The sequence below is a fragment of the Narcine bancroftii genome, chromosome 2 (assembly GCF_036971445.1).
Source record: "Narcine bancroftii isolate sNarBan1 chromosome 2, sNarBan1.hap1, whole genome shotgun sequence".
Taxonomy (NCBI): Eukaryota; Metazoa; Chordata; class Chondrichthyes; order Torpediniformes; family Narcinidae; genus Narcine; species Narcine bancroftii.
Window position 1 is genome coordinate 199,441,931 of NC_091470.1, and position 21,457 is coordinate 199,463,387.

At 45.6% G+C, this 21,457-nt stretch overlaps 1 protein-coding gene across 1 annotated transcript in view; it reads left to right on the plus strand.

The window, feature by feature from the left end:
* The window catches only part of dvl2 (dishevelled segment polarity protein 2), a 61,565-nt gene that overhangs the window by 2,446 nt on the left and 37,662 nt on the right, over positions 1-21,457 (plus strand). The window contains exon 2 of the mRNA XM_069920056.1: positions 20,680-20,749. Within this exon, the coding sequence (XP_069776157.1) occupies positions 20,680-20,749 (70 nt within the window). The remainder of the gene's footprint in view (positions 1-20,679; positions 20,750-21,457) is intronic.

The window sequence follows — 21,457 nt, forward strand, 5'->3', positions numbered from 1 at the left end:
TCATGTCTCTCCCCACCAATGTAGACTCTCCTGGCTTCTCATTCCCCCATTCAGCTGATCCTTTTTGCCTCATACCCCCATTCTCAATTTTGCTTCCTTTCCCCTTTCCCATGAACCCTTTCTCTCTTATCCACCCCCTCTCAAAAATCACCAGACCCTCATAACTTCCATCTTCTTCTACTCACATTCCTCCATTACCTCTGCTAGGTGCACCTCTTTACCCGCCCTCATCTTATTCCTATTCTGTTTCTCTCTTTCCCACTGCTGCCCTAAACCAATCGCATGTCCCTTCCTCCGCATTCTGATATTCTCCCATTTACCTTGCACTTCTTCTCCTCTGCTCCCTTCCTCTCCCCATATTGAATGCTCTCCTTCGCTGGTTTTCCCCTTCGGCACACCGACCACTAGCCCACTTCCTCCTCCCTTTTTCTTTTCAGTGTTGAAATTCCTCACTCTGACTCCATTGGGACTTGAAAGTTTCCATTTTGGATTCAGTCATTTCCATGGCCTATATCTGGAGACCTTGCTCTCGCCCACCCTCTCCTGTCCCCTGTCGCTGCCTTTTCCCCGCCTGTTTTGGAGAGGATGTCATTCTGTTCCCAGCCTCGTGTGGTCTGCTTTCGTGCTTGCCACGACAGTCAGAACCTGCAAGAGTTTTAAACTCCCAGTGAACGTCAGTCTGGATCCACTTAAAACCGCCTCCCATCTCCTTCCAAAACTCACTCCCTTCCCAAAAGAAAATCCTGGGAATGCTGCCGAGTCTCATTCTATCTTTGTGGAGGTTTGGCAGACGTTTGGTTTTCAATGTAGCGTACGTCAGGCAGGGAGTTGGGAGCATGTGTCCCAGTTTTCAACTGTGGATTTTTATTTTGCTGACAAATAGCATTCCTGTTTTCCTTGCAACTTTTCCTTGGAATCTTGATTTTTGGCTCTCTCTTTGATTCTGGCTCATGATCTGTTCTGTCTCCAAGCTGTTTTTATCCCACTTCAACCCCCCTTCCCCCCCCCCCCCAACTTTTTCTTTTCTCCACCCCCCAACCCTTTGCCACTCCAAGTTGTGAATTCCTCCGTTCTGATCCTTAGTTCTCCCACTTCCCCTTCCCTCAACCCTTCCTCTCTGAGGTACGTCAGCTGCATTTGACCACAGGACCGAGTCTGAAGGAATGGCAGCAGGAAGCTTTGTTTATTTCTGTCTTTTACTGAGCTCCATTGAGTGCTGGCGGGAGGAACCCTGCAGCAGACTGTGGGCATTATGAGCTGCAGGCTTCAGTGACCCGGATCCAGCACCTGAGAACGCTGTGGTGCTTGGATGACTTTGCGATTATCCCCATCCCCCATCCCAGCACCATCCTCATTTATTATTGTTCCTCTCCCTTGTACTGTTGGAAGTAGCAGCTTTATGTTCATGTGGCGTTCTGGGGACTGAGAGGAAATCACCCTTTTCCTTGAATACAAGCCCCATTGAAATGGGTTTTTTAGTTGGTGTTCGGGAGGATTTAATTAGTTTGGGCTCAAGAGCCTCTTGTTTGTCTTTTTCTTTTCTGTAAGTCAGAATTTATAGTTGTGAACATGTCACAACATTTGTTTTCTTTGCTGCTGAGATTTATATAAACCACCTAACAAAATAAATAAAAATAGTGGAAGATAAAGAAAAGTGAGGTAGTGTCTGTGGTTCATTGTTCATTCAGAAATCTGATAGCAAAGGGGAAGTAGCCGTCTTCGTGCCGCTGAGTGCTTGTCCTCAGGGTCCTGTACCTTTTCTCCCGATGGTAGCAGAGTGAAGAGAGTGTGGACTGGGTGGTGGGGGGGAGCTCGAGATAGAGGCTGCTTTCTTAAGTCATTGCCTCTTGTAGATGTCCTTGATGGAGTGAAGACTGGTGCCCATGATGTCACAGGCCGAGTTAACCACCCTCTGGAATTTTTTCTTCTGAATGTTGGGACCTTCTGTACCTGGAAGTGATGCAGCTCGCCAGAGATGCAACCAGTCAGAGTACTCTCCATGGTACACCTGAAGAAGTTTTCGAGAGTCTTCAGTGACATACTGAACCTCCGCAAAACTCCTGACAAAGTATAGCAGCTGGCAAGCCTTCTTCATGATTGCATCAGCATAGAGGCCCCAGAACAGATCTCCAGAGATGCTGTCACCCAGGAATTTGAGGTTCTTAACCATTCCCACTGCTGACCCCTCAATGAGGACTGGTTCACGTATTGTGGTTTACATGTAGGTAGCATGTTTGCAGTTTGTGGGGATGCAAGTTCAGTTTCAGCTCAAATTTCAGAGTGAAATGCAGGAACAGGCACTCTGGATGGTTTAGAAGTTGCTGCTTACACTATAGGTTGAAGAGGGTAGTAGTCCTCTGCTCTTTAACAGAAAGCTATTAGTGCTGATCTGAAGCAAGTATCCCCAAGTGCATGAGACTGGTGTTTACATTTCCACACCAGTTCCTTCTGGTTTAACTGCAGCTGGGCGGAACCATTAGTAATTCTGTGCTGTTGGTCTACACCCACTGAGGAGGTGATTGGGACTAATTGTAACTACACAAGGCTGTGTAGTTCAAAGATGAAAGAATCTTACATAGAACACTACAGCCTAGGCTAGTACAGGCCCTTTGGCCCTTGATGTTGTGCCATCCTACATATTCCTATCAAAAAAATAATTAAACCCTTCCTATCTCTTAACCCTCTACTTTTGTTTCATCCATTTTCTTGTCTCTTTGGCTTGGCTTCGCGGATGAAGATTTATGGAGGGGTAATGTCCACATCTGCTGCAGGCTCGTTGGTGACTGACAAGTCCGATGCGGGTCAGGCAGGCATGGTTGCAGCGGTTGCAAGGGAAAATTGGTTGGTTGGGGTTGGGTGTTGGGTTTTTCCTCCTTTGTCTTTTGTCAGTGAGGTGGGCTCTGCGGTCTTCTTCAAAGGAGGTTGCTGCCCGCCGAACTGTGAGGCGCCAAGATGCACGGTTGGAGGCGATATCAGTCCACTGGCGGTGGTCAATGTGGCAGGCACCAAGAGATTTCTTTAAGCAGTCCTTGTGCCTCTTCTTTGGTTGCACTTCTGTCTCGGTGGCCAGTGGAGAGCTCGCCATAGAACATGATCTTGGGAAGGCGATGGTCCTCCATTCTGGAGACGTGACCCACCCAGCGCAGTTGGGTCTTCAGCAGCATGGATTCGATGCTTGCGGATTCTGCCAGCTCGAGTACTTCGATGTTGGTGATGAAGTCATTCCAATGAATGTTGAGGATGGAGCGGAGACAGCGCTGATGGAAGCGTTCTAGGAGCCGTAGGTGATGCCGTAGAGGACCCATGATTCGGAGCCGAACAGGAGCGTGGGTATGACAACGGCTCTGTCCATGCTGATCTTTGTGTGTTTCTTCAGGTGGTTGTTTTTCCAGACTCTTGTGTAGTCTTCCAAAGGCGCTATTTGCCTTGGCGAGTCTGTTGTCTATCTCTTTGTCGATCCTTGCATCAGATGAAATGGTGCAGCCGAGGTAGGTAAACTGGTTGACCGTTTTGAGTTCTGTGTGCCCGATGGAGATGTGGGGGGGGGGGCTGGTAGTCATGGTGGGGAGCTGGCTGATGGAGGACCTCAGTTTTCTTCAGGCTGACTTCCAGGCCAAACATTTTGGTAGTTTCTGCAAAACAGGACGTCATGCGCTGGAGAACTGGCTCTGAATGGGCAACTAAAGCGGCATCGTCTGCAAAGAGTAGTTCACGAACAAGTTGCTCTTGTGTCTTGGTGTGAGCTTGCAGGCGACTCAGATTGAAGAGACTGCCATCCGTGCGGTACCGGATGTAAACAGCGTCTTCATTGTTGAGGTCTTTCATGGCTTGTTTCAGCATCATGCTGAAGAAGATAATAAAGAGGGTTGGTGCGAGGATGCAGTCTTGCTTCACGCCGTTGTCAATGGAGAAGGGTTCAGAGAGCTCATTGCTGTATCTGACCCGACCTTGTTGGTTTTCATGCAGTTGGATAACCATGTTGAGGAATTTGGGGGGGCATCCGAGGCGCTCTCTAGTATTTGCCAAAGCCCTTTCCTGCTCACGGTGTCAAAGGCTTTGGTGAGGTCACTGATCTGCAGATCCTGTATGGCATTCCACGTTGGGCATGACCCTGGTGTGGATCACATCTCATTTGTCTCTTCCTCACACCTGAACGTAGTCCAGGAGGTGCCAGTGTTTGGATCGGGGATGCATCCAGGTAGTCTTCAGGCTGTCTCTCTGCTGAAAAAGGGTGTTAGTAATGACAAGCCGCTGTTCTGCGCAGAGTTCCAACAGGAGGCGCCCGTTGTCATTGCACTTGCCGACACCATGCTTGCCAAGGATTCCTGGCCAGGTTTCTGAGTCTTTGCCGACGCGAGCGTTGAAGTCACCAAGGATGACAACCTTGTCGGCTGTAGGGGTGCGTTGGATGAGGTTGCGCAGATCAGTGCAGATCCTGTCTAATAGTCTCTTAAACACCTAATGTTTCAGCCTCCATCACCAACTCCAGCAAGGCATTCCAGGCACCCACAAACCTCTGTATTTTAAAAAAAAACTTACTCCTGATGTCTCCTCTGAACCTCCCTCCCTTCACTTTGTACAGATGTCCTCTGGTGCTTGCTACTCCTACCCTAGGGAAAAGGTGCTGGCTTTCCACCTTATCTATGCCTTTCAGAATCTTGTAGACCCCTATTAAGTCTCTCATCCTTCGCTCCAAGTCTTATACCTCATAAGACTTATTTTCCAATCCAGGCAACATCCTGGTAAATCTCTGCACTCTCTCCATAGTTCCACATCCTCCCCATAATGAAGTGACCAGAACTAAACACAATACTCTAAATGTTGGTCTAACTGGAGATTTGTAGAGTTGCGACATGATCCCTTGACTCGAACTCAATCCCCATATTAATGAAACCCAAGATCCCATAGGCCTTATTAACTATCCTATCAACCTACGCGGTGGCCTTGAGAGATGTATGGAATTGGACCTCCAAGAGAGCTCTGTTCATCCATACTCTTAAGTAACTGACTATTAACCTTGTACTCAGCCTTCTGGTTTGATCTACCAAAATGCATTACCTCACACTTATCTGGATGGAACTCCATCTGCCTCTTTTCTTTCCAACTCTGCATCCTGTCTATATCATTTTCTTACAGCTTCTCCAACATTTGTATAATCCGCAAACTTACTGACCCATCCTTTCAATTCTTCATCTAGGTCATTGTAGAAATCACAAAGAGCAGGGGTCCCAGAATAAATCCCTGCAGAACTCCACTAGTCACTGACCTCCAGGCAGAATACTTTCCTTCCACTGCTACTCTCTGCTTTCTATCTGTAAGCCAATTATTTTAATCCATGCAGCCAAAGTTCTGTGGATCTTATACCTCATGAGAGGGTCGTATAAAGAACTGCAATAATGACCACGTATTCTGCTTTGGTGCTGGCTATGGATCAACGTTGTCCAATGTAAACAGACTGTTCTTCCAAGCAGTTCCTTGGAACCTTTTAGAGTCACACAGAATAGGTTCTTTGGCCCAACTCATCCTTGCTAATCATTTTTGGCCAGTCTTGTTGGCCTTTATTTGCTCTATGTCCTTCTGAGCCTCTCCTATCCATGGCTTGACCATTGAAATTGTACCCACTTCTTTCTGGTGGTGAGGCATTTATCCACTGAGCTTTTGGGTGGCTGAGTAAAATGTGGCCTGATCTTTTTCTTTCTTTGGCTTGGCTTCGCGGACGAAGATTTATGGAGGGGGTAAAAAGTCCACGTCAGCTGCAGGCTCGTTTGTGGCTGACCAGTCCGATGCGGGACAGGCAGACACGATTGCAGCGGTTGCAAGGGAAAATTGGTTGGTTGGGGTTGGGTGTTGGGTTTTTCCTCCTTTGCCTTTTGTCAGTGAGGTGGGCTCTGCGGTCTTCTTCAAAGGAGGCTGCTGCCCGCCAAACTGTGAGGCGCCAAGATGCACGGTTTGAGGCGTTATCAGCCCACTGGCGGTGGTCAATGTGGCAGGCACCAAGAGATTTCTTTAGGCAGTCCTTGTACCTTTTCTTTGGTGCACCTCTGTCACGGTGGCCAGTGGAGAGCTCGCCATATAATACGATCTTGGGAAGGCGATGGTCCTCCATTCTGGAGACGTGACCCATCCAGCGCAGCTGGATCTTCAGCAGCGTGGACTCGATGCTGTCGACCTCTGCCATCTCGAGTACCTCGACGTTAGGGGTGTGAGCGCTCCAATGGATGTTGAGGATGGCCTGATAGGGCCTCATCAAATGTGCAATGGGGTGATTTTCACACATTTTGTTCCTGAATCACTGCTTCCAAGTTGATTTTAAGTTAGATTACAGAACAAAAATAGGTCCTTCTGTCCCACAAGCCCGTACCACCCAAATACCCCAATTAACCTACAACCCCAGTATGTTTTGAAGGGTGGGAGGAAACCCTCACAGGTACAAGGAGAAGATAATATAAGAAATAGGAGCGGGAGTAGCCCATCATTGAGCCTGCTCTGCCTTTCAATAAGCATGACTGATCTGATGATGGGCTCATTTCCACTGACCTGTCTTTTCCCCATATCCCTTAATTCCCCAACTATGTAAAAATCCATCCAACCTTGTCTTAAATCTATTTATTGAGGTCGACTCCACTGCTTCAACGGGCAGCGAATTCCACAGATTTCCTACCCCCCCCACCTCTGGGAGAAGCAGTTCCTCCTCATCTCTGTCCTAAATCTACTCCCCTGGATCTTGAGGTACCCTAGTTCTGGTCTCCCCCCACCGATGGGAACATACAAGCTCCTCAAATCCAGGTAGCTGGCGCTGTCATAGTGTTTTGCTGACTGCTACGTGATCTATGCATTGTTTACTTGTTAGAGTTAAGCACAAAACATCCCAGAGTTGAGACAGTAAAGTTGTGGTTGGTCAGTGCCGGTTAAACGTTGCTTTAACTGTCTGAATTAATGTACAGGTATCCTCTTAACCATCATGCAGCAGGAAAGGCCACCATTCTCTCTTTCATGTTGATTCTTTTGGGAGATACTATCAAATACTATTTAATAAAGTTGCCTTTTAAGAATCACTATGAATGGCAAAGGTCTGGCAGATGGAGCACAATGTTGGCAAATGCAAGATTATCAACTTTGGAAGGAAGAATGGAAGATCAGAATATTATTTAAATGGAAAACAATTACTACAGCATGCTACTGTGCAGAAGGACTTAGGAATGTTTGTGCATGAATTGCAAAAGGGTGGTTTGCAGGTGCAGCAGGCTGTCAAGAAAGCAAATGGAATGTTGGCCTTCATTGCTCGAGACATTGAATTTAAGAGCAGGCAGGTGATGCTGCAACAAGAGTACTGCGTGGTCTCCAACCTGAGGAAGGAAATGCTGGCTTTGGAGGTGGTGCAGAGGAGGTTCACTAGGTTGATTCCATGGATGGCCTATGAGGAGAAATAAGGTTATCTGGGACTATACTCGCTGGAATTTAGAAGAATGAGAGAGGATCTCATAGAAACGGATAAAATTATGAAAGTCTAAGATAAGAGTGAGGTAGGTACATTTTTTTTTCATTGGTATGGGAGACCAGAACTAGGGGTCAAGATTTGTGGTAGTAGATTTAGGACGGAGATGAGGAGAAACTGCTTTTTCCAGAGGGTGGTGAATCTGTAGAATGAGCTGCTTATTGAAGCAGGGGAGGCGACCTCAGTAAATATATTTAAAACAATGTTGGATGGATTTTTACCTTTTAGGGGAATTAAGGGATATGGGGAAAAGGGAGGTAAGTGGAGATGAGCCCATCATCAGATCAGCTGTGATTTCATGGAATGGTGAAGTAGGCTCGATGGGCCAGATGGCCGACTCCTGCTCCTATTTCTTATGTTCTAATGCTGGTCACCGAGATGGTCACCTAGCCTTTCACACCGACTCAACCATTCATTATAACCTGTTTCCTCCCCGACTGTGGTAATGTTTCATCACCTGCTTATCAAGAATTTCCATCTCTGCATTGCATTCCATATCATCTGGGTGTGTTGCATAACATTTCTGGCTCATCTCCCCAAGTGATCCAAGATCTATGTCTTTGATATAAATTTTGAATGAGAGAATTTCAGTCTGCAGCTGTACAAAGTACTAGCTTCTGAATGATGTAACTTAACTCATGAGTTTCCATGTTTGGGCACGGGTAAACTTCTTTCAAAACCTGACATTTACATTATTATAATAATAAAAAGATATACTGGAGAAACTCAGCAGGTCAAACTGCACTTTATGTAGCAAAGATAAAGATACATAATAAATAAAATGTTTTGGGTTGAGCCTTTCATCAAGGTATGACCAAATGTGGGCAGGCACCTAAACTAAATAAGGGGTAAGGGGAGGTACATAGCGCCACAGGCAGGAGGTAATAGGTGGATAAGAGAGTGAGGGCACATTAGCAAATGTGGAAGGGGTGGAGAGTTGGAGGAAAGAAGACAGAGGGGAAAGTAGGTTAGTAGAAGTTGATGTTAATGCCATCTGGATGGAAAGTCCCAGACATTGGGACTATTTGGCATTGCTCCTCCAATTTGCGGATGGCCAAGGTTTGACAGTACACGAGGTACGCGAGAGTTGGATGCTAAATTGAAATGGTTGGCCACTGGGAGATCCCTGCCATTGATGTGGATAGAGAAGTGCAGTGATCTCCCGGTCTGTGTCCACTCTCTTCGATATAGAGAAGGCCACAGAGGGAGCCGGGGATGCATAGATCACCCATGGAAGGGACTGTTTTGGGCCCTCCTTTATTTGGCAAGAGAAGTGAATGGTCAGTGCTGAGCAGGTGTGTGAGATCCTTTTAGGAGCCAAACTGGGAGGACTGGAGCTGGAAACCATGAAGCATAGGATGATTGCAGAGTCAAGTAATCTCTTGTAGTGGCTACTTACCCCTGCTGTTCTCTTATGCCCCATGACTTTCATCTGGCTAAGACCTCCCAGTTTGGCCCCGACAAGGCATTGACTGTTCTCTTTGCTTCTCTTGCCAAATACAAAATGATATTCTTGCACGTGCTATCCAAGTTTAAAACGAGACACTGACATTATTATTTCTGTCCAACAAAATATAGGCTGTGCTGAGGCCAAAGTAAAAAAGAAGTGGAAGTGTTGTAATTGTACAGTGATCGATCTGTGGATTGTTTAGTGACATCTGTATCCTCGAGTGTTTTAAACCATGGCAGACCTGTGACCAGATGTAGTATGACAATAGACCTATCCATTTGCATGATCATTGGATTCCATTGTAGTACCATGCCAATCTGTTGTCTTGGTCCTGCTGCTATGCTAATCTGGAGCGGTTCTGCTGAAAATGCAGTTGCCAGTTCCACTTCATGTTTGGAATGAGTGCATTGACACTTCTCCCATTAAGATGCTGAAATAGAAGCAATTGTAGTATGAAACCTTCACATCCTACTTTGTGATTCATTGGATTGAGTGAAGAATCTCAGAAGGGTGGTTTGCAGGTGCGGAAGGCAATCAAGAAGGCAAATGGAATGTTGGCCTTCATTTCTAGAGGGATTGAATTTAGGAGCAGGGATGTTATGCTGCAACTGTACATGGTTACTGGTGAGGCTGCATCTGGAGCACTGTGTGCAGTTCTGGTCTCTTTACTTGAGGAGGGAAGTACTGGCTTTGGAGGCGGTGCCGAGAAGGTTCACCAGATGGATTTCAGAGATGAAGGGTTGAGCCTGTGAGGAGAAATTGAATCATCTGGGGCTGTCCTCACTTGAATTTACAAGAATGAGAGTGAATCTTATAGAAACATAACATTATGAAAGGCATAGATATAATAGGGGTAGGTAAGTTGTTCCCGTTGGTGGGGAGACTAGAACTAGGGGATCGAGGTTAGTAGATTAAGGATGGGGATGAGGAGCTGCTTTCCCCAGAGGGTGGTGAATCTGGAATTCACTGCCATTGATGCTGAGGAGGCGACCTCAGTAAATATAAGACAAGGTTGAATAGATTTCTACATATGGGAATTGAGGGATGTGGGAAAAGGCATGTGAGAAACAGAAATACCTTCACAGATTTCGCTTGAGACAAAAATTGAGAACAAAGAACATTTATTGTACAACAATGCCAAGTTGGGTGCTTCCCCTTACCCTGGGAATACACACACATACTGGGGCTCACCCAACTTTTATACAGTTCATTTCAGTGTAGAGGTACCCTCCCCCCCTAACATTCTTCTGCCTCCTGGATTGGTTTGGCATTTGGTAATTCTGTCTGCCTAAGTGCAGTTTCTGTAAACTTGAAAGACCATGGGGTATCCTGTCTGGGTCCTATCATATCATTGTCCTTATTCATGAATCTGCCTTTGTCCTATAACCCCAGGACTTACCAATTCTATATGCAGAACTTGCTAATTATTTCTAACACTATAAGACCCTTATTCTATTATACTTGTGTAACCCTTCCTCACACTCTTATCGGAATTCATCCCGACTCAGCACTTATTTAACTAGTCTAGTATTCGTTATTTCATTCGTACTAGCTTTACTTCCTATATTCTATTATCTCTCACAATCCACACTTTTTCTTTAGCTACGCTTAGTAAATTCTCAACTGGAAGCTTGGTCTTTTTCCCAGCGAGTCAGCAAACGAACTGCAATCTCAGCATCATCAGATGGAGTTTGGGAAACATACATCCTTTGGGTTGTAGTGATCTGACGAAGGGTCCGTTGAATTAAACACTGCACAAAAGTCATTAGGCAGGGAAGTATCATGATGGCTAAAATAACGAGTCCAACTGCTATAAGGGCTGTGTGTATTCACCTCCAGCCACCAGTAAAAAGTTCAACCGCCTGACCATTGTGACTATTGTCATCAATCGATCTTCCACAAACGCCACCCTCAGCAGCCAACAAGTAATCGAGAGCCAGGCGGTTTTGATAAGCTGTAGCTCATATCTGTCGTTGTTCTTCAGCCAATAAATCCAAGGCCGTCGCTGTCTGTTTGGTGATAATCTCCAAAACTGCCTGGAGTCTGATTAAACGGTTTAAAGGCCAAACAGCTGTGGTATTCTGGAGCAGCTTGAGCCATTTACAACTGGAATCCCCCTTATAGTGATGGCCTTTAGCCTTCCGAATGTATTCGTGACCCAAAGGATGATTTACAAGATGCCAAGTTGGGGGGCGGCGTTTATTGTTACCTAACCTGTGAGTAGCAGCTTGTCTGCGAGCATTAGCATATATACCCCCTTTATCCCTACTCCAGGTATAGCCCTGACTAATGTTCTGCCTATCATTTTCCCACCATGTTCTTTGTACCATATTTTTAGCACTCATCTTTTTAATATCTGTAGAGGCTGGGATGCAAACCCAATCCACTCCCCTATTAAATAAGGTACCCCACTATGAATACACTCTATACCTGTGCCCTGTCTGCATTCTAAAGGTAAACTTGTCCATTTCTCAAAGTAATTATCACCTCTGCTGCCCCTATTCCAGGAGGATTTAATACATTGTGTACAATTGGGTGGTTTCCCAAAAATTGGGAACCAGTAAAAAAAACAATACAGCAAATAATAAAAATAACATTACAGCACTTTTTCCCGGCATAGCGTAACTTTCAGACCAGAAGGATGCGAGACTGCATGCCAGATGGAGGGTATATTATCAACGTCTTTAGTTCGTGGATTAGCTTGTTTAATGCGTGTATGCGAGTCCACCCCTTTTCTTTTGTTCGCACTGCAGTGTCTGTAATCAGAAGTACACAAAGTCCCATATCGGTTTTAGTTTATGGTCTTGCCATGCTTTTACATATACCCAATTACCAGGTTTAACAGAATGAATAGGATAGTCCAGGGGTGGGTTTTGAGCTAATAAACCCTTCTGTCTTAAGTCATGCAGAGAAGTAGAAAGTCCCTTTAAATATTTAGATATGTACTGGTCATTAGCCTCAGGGGTAGGGGTATCATTGTGGAATCCCATGTAAGGAAGACCAAACATAAACATAATTTCATATGGTGAGACAGCAAGGTCCTTACGAGGAGCTGTGCGAGTCCTAATTAAAGCTAAGGGTAAGCATTTAATCCAGGAGAAGCCAGTTTCCTCATGAAGTCGAGTGAGTTGATTTTTCAGGGTCTGATTCATCCGTTCAACACGGCCTGAACTCTGGGGGTGCCATGGGGTATGTAACTGCCAATCTATTCCCAGGATTTTACACACCCCCTGGAGTACCTGAGAGGTAAAAGGTGTACCTCGATCTGAGTCAATGGTTTGAATAATGCCATAATGCGGAATAACAGACTCTAGTAATATCCGGATAATGGTGCTAGCACGATCATTAGGGGTCGGGAAAGCCTCAACCCATCGAGTAAAATTATCCACCATCACCGGGAGGTATTTATAAGCCCCTGTCTTAGGTAATTCCATGAAATCAATCTGTATTCGTTGAAACGGGCGTACGGCTATATCGCGACCGCCAGGCATTACCTGGCGCATGACTTTCTTATTCACTCGCTGACAGATTGGGCACCCCCGAGTACTTTGCTTGGCTATGGTGTATATTCCCGAGCAATTAAAGGACCGTACAAAAGCATCAACCAGTGCCTGTGTTCCCCAATGTGTCTGCTGGTGGAGCTGATCAATAATCTGACGAGCCAAGGCTTTGTTCAGTACTTGGCGTCCCTTTGCCGTCCACCACAACCCATCGGCAGTTTGACGCATTCCCTGATCTTTCATATAAACCTCCTCTTCCCGTGAAAAGATGGGAGTCTTTTTTAACCTCATGTGGGGTGGGGAGTAACAGCTGCATGTCTATTTCTTTCTGTGAGTGCAGCCTGTTTGGCAGCTTCATCTGCCCGTCTGTTCCCCTGTGCTTCAGGACTGTCAATAATTTGATGGTCCTGTTCATGAACTACAGCTATCTCCTCAGGTAACATAAGAGCAGAACATCTAAGGATTGAACAATTAAGTTTTCATGGATCAACTTTTGTCCTTTCCCAGTTATCATTCCCCGCTCTTTCCAAATCTTTCCAAAGGTGTGCACTACACCAAAAGCATACTTTGAGTCGGTATAGATTGTGCCCACCTTTCCCTCTAAACCCTGGAGAGCTCTACAGAGGGCATATAATTCACAGGATTGTGCCGACCAATGACCGGGAAGACGACCAGCTTCAATCACAACTTCTTCATTCCCATCCACTACACTATACCCGCTATACTGAATGCCGTCAATGCAGCAGGAAGATCCATCAATAAACCATCTTTCACCCTCCTGTAAAGGTTCATCACTTAAATCATCTCTAATTTTTGTCTGTAAATCTATCACTTCTAAACATACATGCTCTAAATCATTGGGGACAGTATCAGAATCTGGAGAAACCAAGAAGGCGGCTGGATTCTGTTCTTTGTTCATAATCAGTGTCAAATCATCCCTATCCATGAGAATCACTTCATAGTTTAAAATTTTAGAATCAGTAAGCCACCTTCCGGCCGGCACGTTAAAATTGGGGTATTAAAAGGTGACATACAAGGTTCGAGTATACCATCTTTCACCAATTGGTCAATTACTGGCTGCAGCCCCTTTCGGCCAGCCATAGGAATTGGACACTGTTTTCGTCTAATTACTTGGTCAGGGTCTTTTAAAGTAACTTCCAGGGGAGGAACATCTAACATCTACTCTATTGCCTCTTTTTGCCCATACTCTAGGATTTATTAGTTCCCGATCCTCCTCTGTTAGTACATAAAATTGAACCCCGATACCTGATTCCTGTGGTCTGGTGCCGATAGCCAATTGGTCCTATAAATCCCATCCCAACAAGCAAACTCCAGTTTGGGGAACTAGTAAAATATCCTCTGTTATTATCTTTTATCCCATTTGTATCCTTAGTATAGGGACCGTAAAATCTCTTCCTCCCACTCCCGAAATCATCACTGTCCCTTCTGTTTTAACACCCTCGGGCCGTTGTAAAATACTAGACCGGGCTGCCCCAGACTCAACTAGAAAAGTTATCTCGTCACTGTGGGGTCCTATGCTTAAATTTACCAATAGTTCTCTGTGCAGCCCCACGGTGTGTATTGACTGAGAACCGTGAACCCCCCTATTCATAATCTGCCTCCATCAAAGCGTAAGATCGCATCTCCCTGGCTCGCATTGGGCATTCCCACTTAAAGTGTTCCTCCTTTTTACAGTAATAGCAAACTAATGCTCCTGTTTCCCAATTTCTACCAGGGTCTCCACGGGGACCCGGGAATGGTTGTCGTCCCCGGAATTCTCCTCTACCCCTGCCTCTGCTCTGGTCTTTACTTCCCCACTCCCGGCGCTCCTCCCAATGTCCAGGAGCTGGCACACAGCTCCTAACATTTCACTGCTGTCCCTCCACAACTTCCTTGACTTCCTGCATCAAGATCTTAGCCTTTCCTTTCTGTTTATCTTCAGACCTCTGGACGTATGCCCTTTGTGCGATCCTTAAAAGCTGTGTTGTTCCCTGTTTATACCAATTCTCTGTCTTTTGTAATTTCTTCCTGATATCTGGGGCTGAATTAGTAACAAAGCCCGTCAATACCAACTGTTCACCTGCTGGGGATTCTATATCCAACCCCCTATATTGCTGTATGGCCGCACGCAATCTATTCAGAAATGCAGAGGGGGTCCTCGGGACCTTGGGGAACCTCAAATGCCTTCTTAAAGTTCTGTCCTTTTGGAACAGACTCCTTCATTCCTTTTATTTGATTAATCCTGTACTCCTCTATTCGTGTGCGACCATCATTAGTATTCTTATCCCAATTCGGGTTTACCAGGGGGAATTTAAGTTCCCCAGGTATTGTCTCTGGTCCCCCTTGGTATTTCCGGGAGGTAATTTCCTTCTTAAAATTTCGCACCTCCATACTAGTTAGAGGCACATTTACGAACCCGAGACCCCCCACATCCCCTCCCAAGGGAACCTCTCGTAAAGGTCTCATCCAGTTAATTTCTGGCTTATCCGCTCCTCTATGATGTTTAGGTTCCTGCCCTCCGGGAGACAAATCAAAGGGTTCTGCCCTTCCCTCCCGAAGGGTCTCACACTGTTCTGAATGACCCTCATAATCAAAGTCTCCTCCCTCTCGTGTCAGTTGAGGCGGTAATCTTGTACTCTGTTAGCGGGTCATCATACCACCCCTACTTTCTTCTTCTTTCTCTGTGGAGGAGGAGGGGAAGGGTAAAGCGTAGGTGAGAGGGGGGAGATAGGAGCCGACAGGGGGAACATAAGGTGGAGGAAGGGAATGTAACACATCCCATCCTTGTATTTCAGGGACAGAAGGTTCCTCATCCTTCTTGTTCTTACATTCCTTTTCGCTCAAAATCATTTGATCAAACGATCCACTGGGCCAACAGGCTGCATGTTCTCTGCTCTCGGTATTACCTCCTTGATTTTGGTAGAGCCAGATGTTCAATGCCTAACATATCCAGTCCTCGTCGGATCCGAACTTTGGCCAATATTCCGAACTCCCTTTTATCGGACTCTTAACCCATTCCTGACAGCAATACCTAACCATGGTCTGTTTATCTTTCCCACGGGTTTTCCCCGCACCCCAATCAGATAACATTAATCCTAATGGACTATGTTTAGATATCTGATCTTCCCGTCCTTCTTTAGGACTGTTTCCCTTGCTACTTACCAGGATCCAGTAGCTATTCCTAGCGTGCTTCCTTAATGTTCTCCCGTTGTTTGTTCTCAATGCCTCTTCTCGGATATCACTTGCTTCGTCCACTGACCAGTCACCCTTTATCCGGGAGTCCAGCTGAATCAGCCGGGGTGCACCTACCCCCGTCGTCGGGCACTCTGTCAGCGGAGGGAGTGTGATCCCGGACGAGGCCCCATTTGTGAGAAACAGAAGTACCTTCACAGATTTCGCTCGAGACAAAAATTGAGAACAAAGAACATTTATTGTACAACAGTGCAAAGTTGGGTGCTTCCCCTTACCCTGGGAATACACACACATACTGGGGCTCACCCAACTTTTATACAGTTCATTTCAGTGTAAAGGTACCCTCCCCCCCTAACATTCTTCTGCCTCCTGGATTGGTTTGGCATTTGGTAATTCTATCTGCCTACTTGCAGTAAACTTGAATGACCATGGGGTATCCTGTCTGGGTCCCATCATGTCATTGTCCTTATTCATGAATCTGCCTTTGTCCTTATTCACACATCTCAACCCCAGGACTTACCAATTCTATATGCAGAACTTGCTAATTCTTTCTATCACTATAAGATCCTTATTCTATTATACTTGCATAACCCTTCCTCACACTCTTATTTTCATCTCTACTCAGCACTTACTTAACTTCCTCTAGTCTAGTCTAGTATTCCTTATTTCATTCATACTAGCTTTACTTCCTATATTCTATTATCTCTCACAGGCAGGTAGGTGGAGATGAGCCTATCATCAGATCAGCCGTGATTTCATTGAATGGTGGAGCCAGCTCTATGGGCCGGACGGCTGTCTCCTGCTCTTCTTATTTGAACTTACTGAGATAGTGGGGAGTAGAAGGTAGTGACAATTTCCTTGTACCTGGGTCAGCCCTTCACATTCCTCATGCCTAACAGATTTGCTGGAGTGATTGAAGTCTGAAAATGGAGCAGCTCATTAGTTTGAGGATTTGTGCTGTTCTTGATCAATAGACCGCGGCTCTTTCATTGGGCCCGGGAGCCTTTCCGCAAGCTGGAGGTTTCCTTTCCTTCTGCTCTTTAACCACTGGCTGGGTGCTCCAATTAATGGTTCCCGAGCACCTTGCTCAATCTGCCCTGGCAAGACTGGAGAGAGAGAGAGAGACGTTCCTATTTTGCATTTTGATCTGCTGAATAAGGATTCTTCTCTGCTATCTAGCAGATGAGCCCCTGGAATGAGTGCTAACAATGGGTTCATCTTCATTTTTGCTAATTACCTAATTCAGTCATTCTTGACCTTTTCTTTTTGCTATGGCCCCCTTGGACTCTGCTCCAAGTTTAGAGGCCCTCCCCTCTGCTCCAAGTTTAGAGGCCCTCCCCTCTGCTCCAAGTTTAGAGGCCCTCCCCTCTGCTCCAAGTTTAGAGGCCCTCCCCTTTGCTCCAAGTTTAGAGGCCCTCCCCTCTGCTCCAAGTTTCGAGGCCCTCTTCCCCACACAACTGAAACACAGGCAAGTGTGAAGCATTGTTGAGAATGTATCTAAAATTCAACGGATATTCAGTAAAACTCGTTATCTGGAATTCAAAACAATTGTGGAAAATAAATAGGTCAAAATACGAAGTTTAAAATTGGCAAGCCTCGCTATTAGTTCACCAATCACACAACACACAACCTCAAGCAACTGGAAAATTCACTTCTTCAACATCTACCAATCCTCATAGGTGCCGGATATAAGGGGTTTTATCCTACCTTTAATAGAGGCAGTTCAGCAAAGATTTATCAGATTGTTTCCTGTGATGGTGGGTATTCTGTATGAGAAAAAAATGAATTTGAACAGGTTGCATATCGAAAAATGAGAGGTGACAAAATTTATGGAATATAGCAAGATACAGATGATGGTTCGACCTATGAATTTTCAAAGTTAGGATGGTTCAAATCCATATTGTACTTCAACTTTTGGCTAGGCTAGGATGGATGGTACACACACTGATCCCACTGCCCCACTCTCTCCCAATAGACCCGTGTCGGTCCCCGTGCTGATCCGACGGGCCCATGTCGGTCCCCATGCTGATCCGACGGGCCTTTTTTATGACATAATGAGAGTTCCAGAATGCAAGTTGAGGACTAACTGTAGTTGTAGAATTGGTTGTGCTGCATCAATGGTCAACCGATCAGGTGAATCTTTGGAATTCTCCATCCAAAAGATTGTGAGTATATGCAAGAAAGATTAAGGGAATTAAGCATTGTGTTGGTGTGAGGGACCATGTGGCCCACCCGCTTCTATCTCCCATGTTATCCCTGGTTGCCCTTTAGATGATTGCTCATCCACTTCAAAGGGCGTTTAAGCATTGCAGTTGACCTGGTGTCACATGGGTGGCAAATTCCCTTCACTAAGATCATGAGTGAACCAGGTGGACATTTGTTAGAATCAGGTAATTTCATGGTTTCTCTTCTGTTCCAGAATTAATTGAATTTAAGTAGGCCAGCTGTCTTGGTGGGATTGGACTTGTGTCTTTCACTCGTTGGCCAGATGTAACGATGATTATTGGTTAACTAACATCTGTTGTTGGGAAACTAGGGGTAAAGTCACTGATTCCTTGAGTTCTGAGAGACCTGGAAGGTTGTGCCTAAGGAACTGGGTTGAATCATTTTTGGAGCATCTATGTGTATTATTTGAGTGAACTTTCAGAAGGAATGTCCCACAGAAAGAACTGTCAGGTAAAATTGAAATCCATGGAATTCTTTGGCTTGGCTTCGCGGACGAAGATTTATGGAGGGGGTAAAAAGTCCACGTCAGCTGCAGGCTCGTTTGTGGCTGACAAGTCCGATGCGGGACAGGCAGACACGATTGCAGCGGTTGCAGGGGAAAATTGGTTGGTTGGGGTTGGGTGTTGGGTTTTTCCTCCTTTGCCTTTTGTCAGTGAGGTAGGCTCTGCAGTCTTCTTCAAAGGAGGTTGCTGCCCGCCAAACTGTGAGGCGCCAAGATGCACGGTTTGAGGCGATATCAGCCCACTGGCGGTGGTCAATGTGGCAGGCACCAAGAGATTTCTTTAGGCAGTCCTTGTACCTTTTCTTTGGTGCACCTCTGTCACGGTGGCCAGTGGAGAGCTCGCCATATAACACGATCTTGGGAAGGCGATGGTCCTCCATTCTGGAGACGTGACCCATCCAGCGCAGCTGGATCTTCAGCAGCGTGGACTCGATGCTGTCGACCTCTGCCATCTCGAGTACTTCGACGTTAGGGATGTAAGCGCTCCAGTGGATGTTGAGGATGGAGCGGAGACAACGCTGGTGGAAGCGTTCTAGGAGCCGTAGGTGGTGCCGGTAGAGGACCCATGATTCGGAGCCGAACAGGAGTGTGGGTATGACAACGGCTCTGTATACGCTTATCTTTGTGAGGTTTTTCAGTTGGTTGTTTTTCCAGACTCTTTTGTGTAGTCTTCCAAAGGCGCTATTTGCCTTGGCGAGTCTGTTGTCTATCTCATTGTCGATCCTTGCATCTGATGAAATGGTGCAGCCGAGATAGGTAAACTGGTTGACCGTTTTGAGTTTTGTGTGCCCGATGGAGATGTGGGGGGGCTGGTAATCATGGTGGGGAGCTGGCTGATGGAGGACCTCAGTTTTCTTCAGGATTGGCTTTCAGTTTATTGACAGCCAGAAAATCAGCTGGGTTCCAGGAGCCACTAGGATAATGTACAGGGGTGATTCAAGATTTTAAAAAAACTACAATCCTGGTGGTAACTTGGCAGGAGGAACTTGGCAGGTCTTGCAGTGGGCGTAGGAGGTGAAGATCAGTGGTGCAGTGCTAATTTTTTTTTTAAGTGCAGGAACTCACCAAAAACAGTGATAAGGAGGTTCCGGAGCTGCCCCATGAAGTGCCTTGAGCAACACTGCAGCATTGCACCCTGGCGAAGATAAATAAATGAACGCTTTGGGCCTGAGCCCTTGTCAAAGCCCTTGTGCCTCCTCCTGCTGAGTTTCTCCAGCCATTCGGGCAAAATCAGGGAAGACCTGAACACTGGCAGAAATGTGTCTCTACTCTGCAAACAGCAGTGGATGTGAAACCAGAAAGTCTGCATTTCATGAAAGTGCTGGAAAAACTCAGCAGGCCCTGCAGCATCCATAGGAGTCTAAGATATATAATCAATGTTTCGGGCCTGAGGCCTTTGTCAAGGAATGAGCAAAAAGCAGCCAGGCATCATACTGGATATGCAGTAAAACACAAGCACTTTGGAGAAAAGACACGTTTTTAAAGTTAGAGGTGTTACTAGATGATGAAGCAGTCTTGAGTTGAAGGAACTTCTATTATGAGTGAATAGCAACATAATTAACTATTTTCTCATCCCCTTTAACCATGCTTGATGATAGCCCATTGGCACAGCATTGAGATCAAAGTGAGGTTTATACCTGTACCTTGTGAGGAAGGCTCAGGGTGGGGATGATGGAGAAAGAAACCTGGTTTGTTTGTAGAAATAGCCAAACCCCACTCTGTTGGGATTTAACGAGAAACATTTGCATTTCTAAAGTGCCCTTAATCTCGGTCACTATGCTAGATAAGCATGAGAAAGCACACAATGAACCGAAAGAATAATTATGGGACTGAATTTGGGGATGTTTTAGAGATTTACAGGCTTGAAAAGGAGAGAGTAGCCTTCCATGGACAGTGCAGTGAAGGAAGATGAGGTGCACTTCTAGTGTCTGCGTCAGCTTTACCCCTCAACCAACATCGTGGGGCAGTTCACCGTGTTAGTGTTTGTCAGGTCTTGGTACCTGCAGGTCTGTCAGATTTTTAAAATTATAACAATGAGGATACTTTAAAAGCACCTCATTGTTTGTAAAAAGCACCTCATTGTTTATAAAATGCACAGGGTGTTTTGAACTCATGAAAGGTGCTAAACAGCAAAACACCTGTCCCTATCCTACATAACAATGGACGGGTCCAACTCTGGTCTTGTTGATGGTGATATCATTTGAAATTCTCTATTAAAGTAATAACTCATTGACTCCTTTCCCCACTTTATGACCCTGTATTGCCAGCTCTTAGCCAACAGCATTTAATTCTAAATTTTTCTGTGCTTTTTCAGTGTTGTGAAAGAAGAGATCTCTGATGACAATGCAAAGTTGCCCTGTTTCAATGGCAGAGTGGTGTCGTGGGTAAGAATTTTTTTTTCCCTCTGAGGGTTCATCATCTGACATCTCCAACTATTGTGCGTGATAGCTTTGGTGTTCTGTGCCCAGATACGGAGTGAGGCTGGGCAAAGGGGGTGGGTTGGTTAGAGTAAAAAAAAAGGGGCAATGGGACTGAAAGAACGTGTTGCAATGTGGTGCTGGGCAGCATTTCAGATTGTGCAAAGTCCTCTTGTCTACAGTCACTCCTTTGTTTCCCATTTTGTGGACATGTCCCAAAACCCGTCTTGATGCAGTATCGAAGATGGGTGCATTAATTTTTAGCTGTGTTCAAAATGGTCATCGTTCAAAGTTCAGATTTATTGTCAGAGTACGTGCGTGACTTCACATGCAACCTGCAGATTCTTTTTCCTGTGGGCCAGGCAGAATTTCGACTTATTGGTAGGTGCAAAAAGCTGTACTCAAAAAAAAATATATATAATATATGAAAGAGAGGAAGAGAAAGGTGACTAGTTCACATAGTGGTTAGCGCAACACTCTTAACAGCACCAGTGACTCAGGTTCAAATTCAGCAATGACTGTAAGGAGTTTGCACGTTCTCCCCGTGTCTGTGTGGGTTTCCTCTGGGTGCTCTGGTTTCCTCCCACCCTTCAAAACGTATAGGGGTTGTCAGTTAATTGGGACATTTGGGTGGCACAGGCTTGTGGGTTGAAAGGGTTGTACATGATGACAATA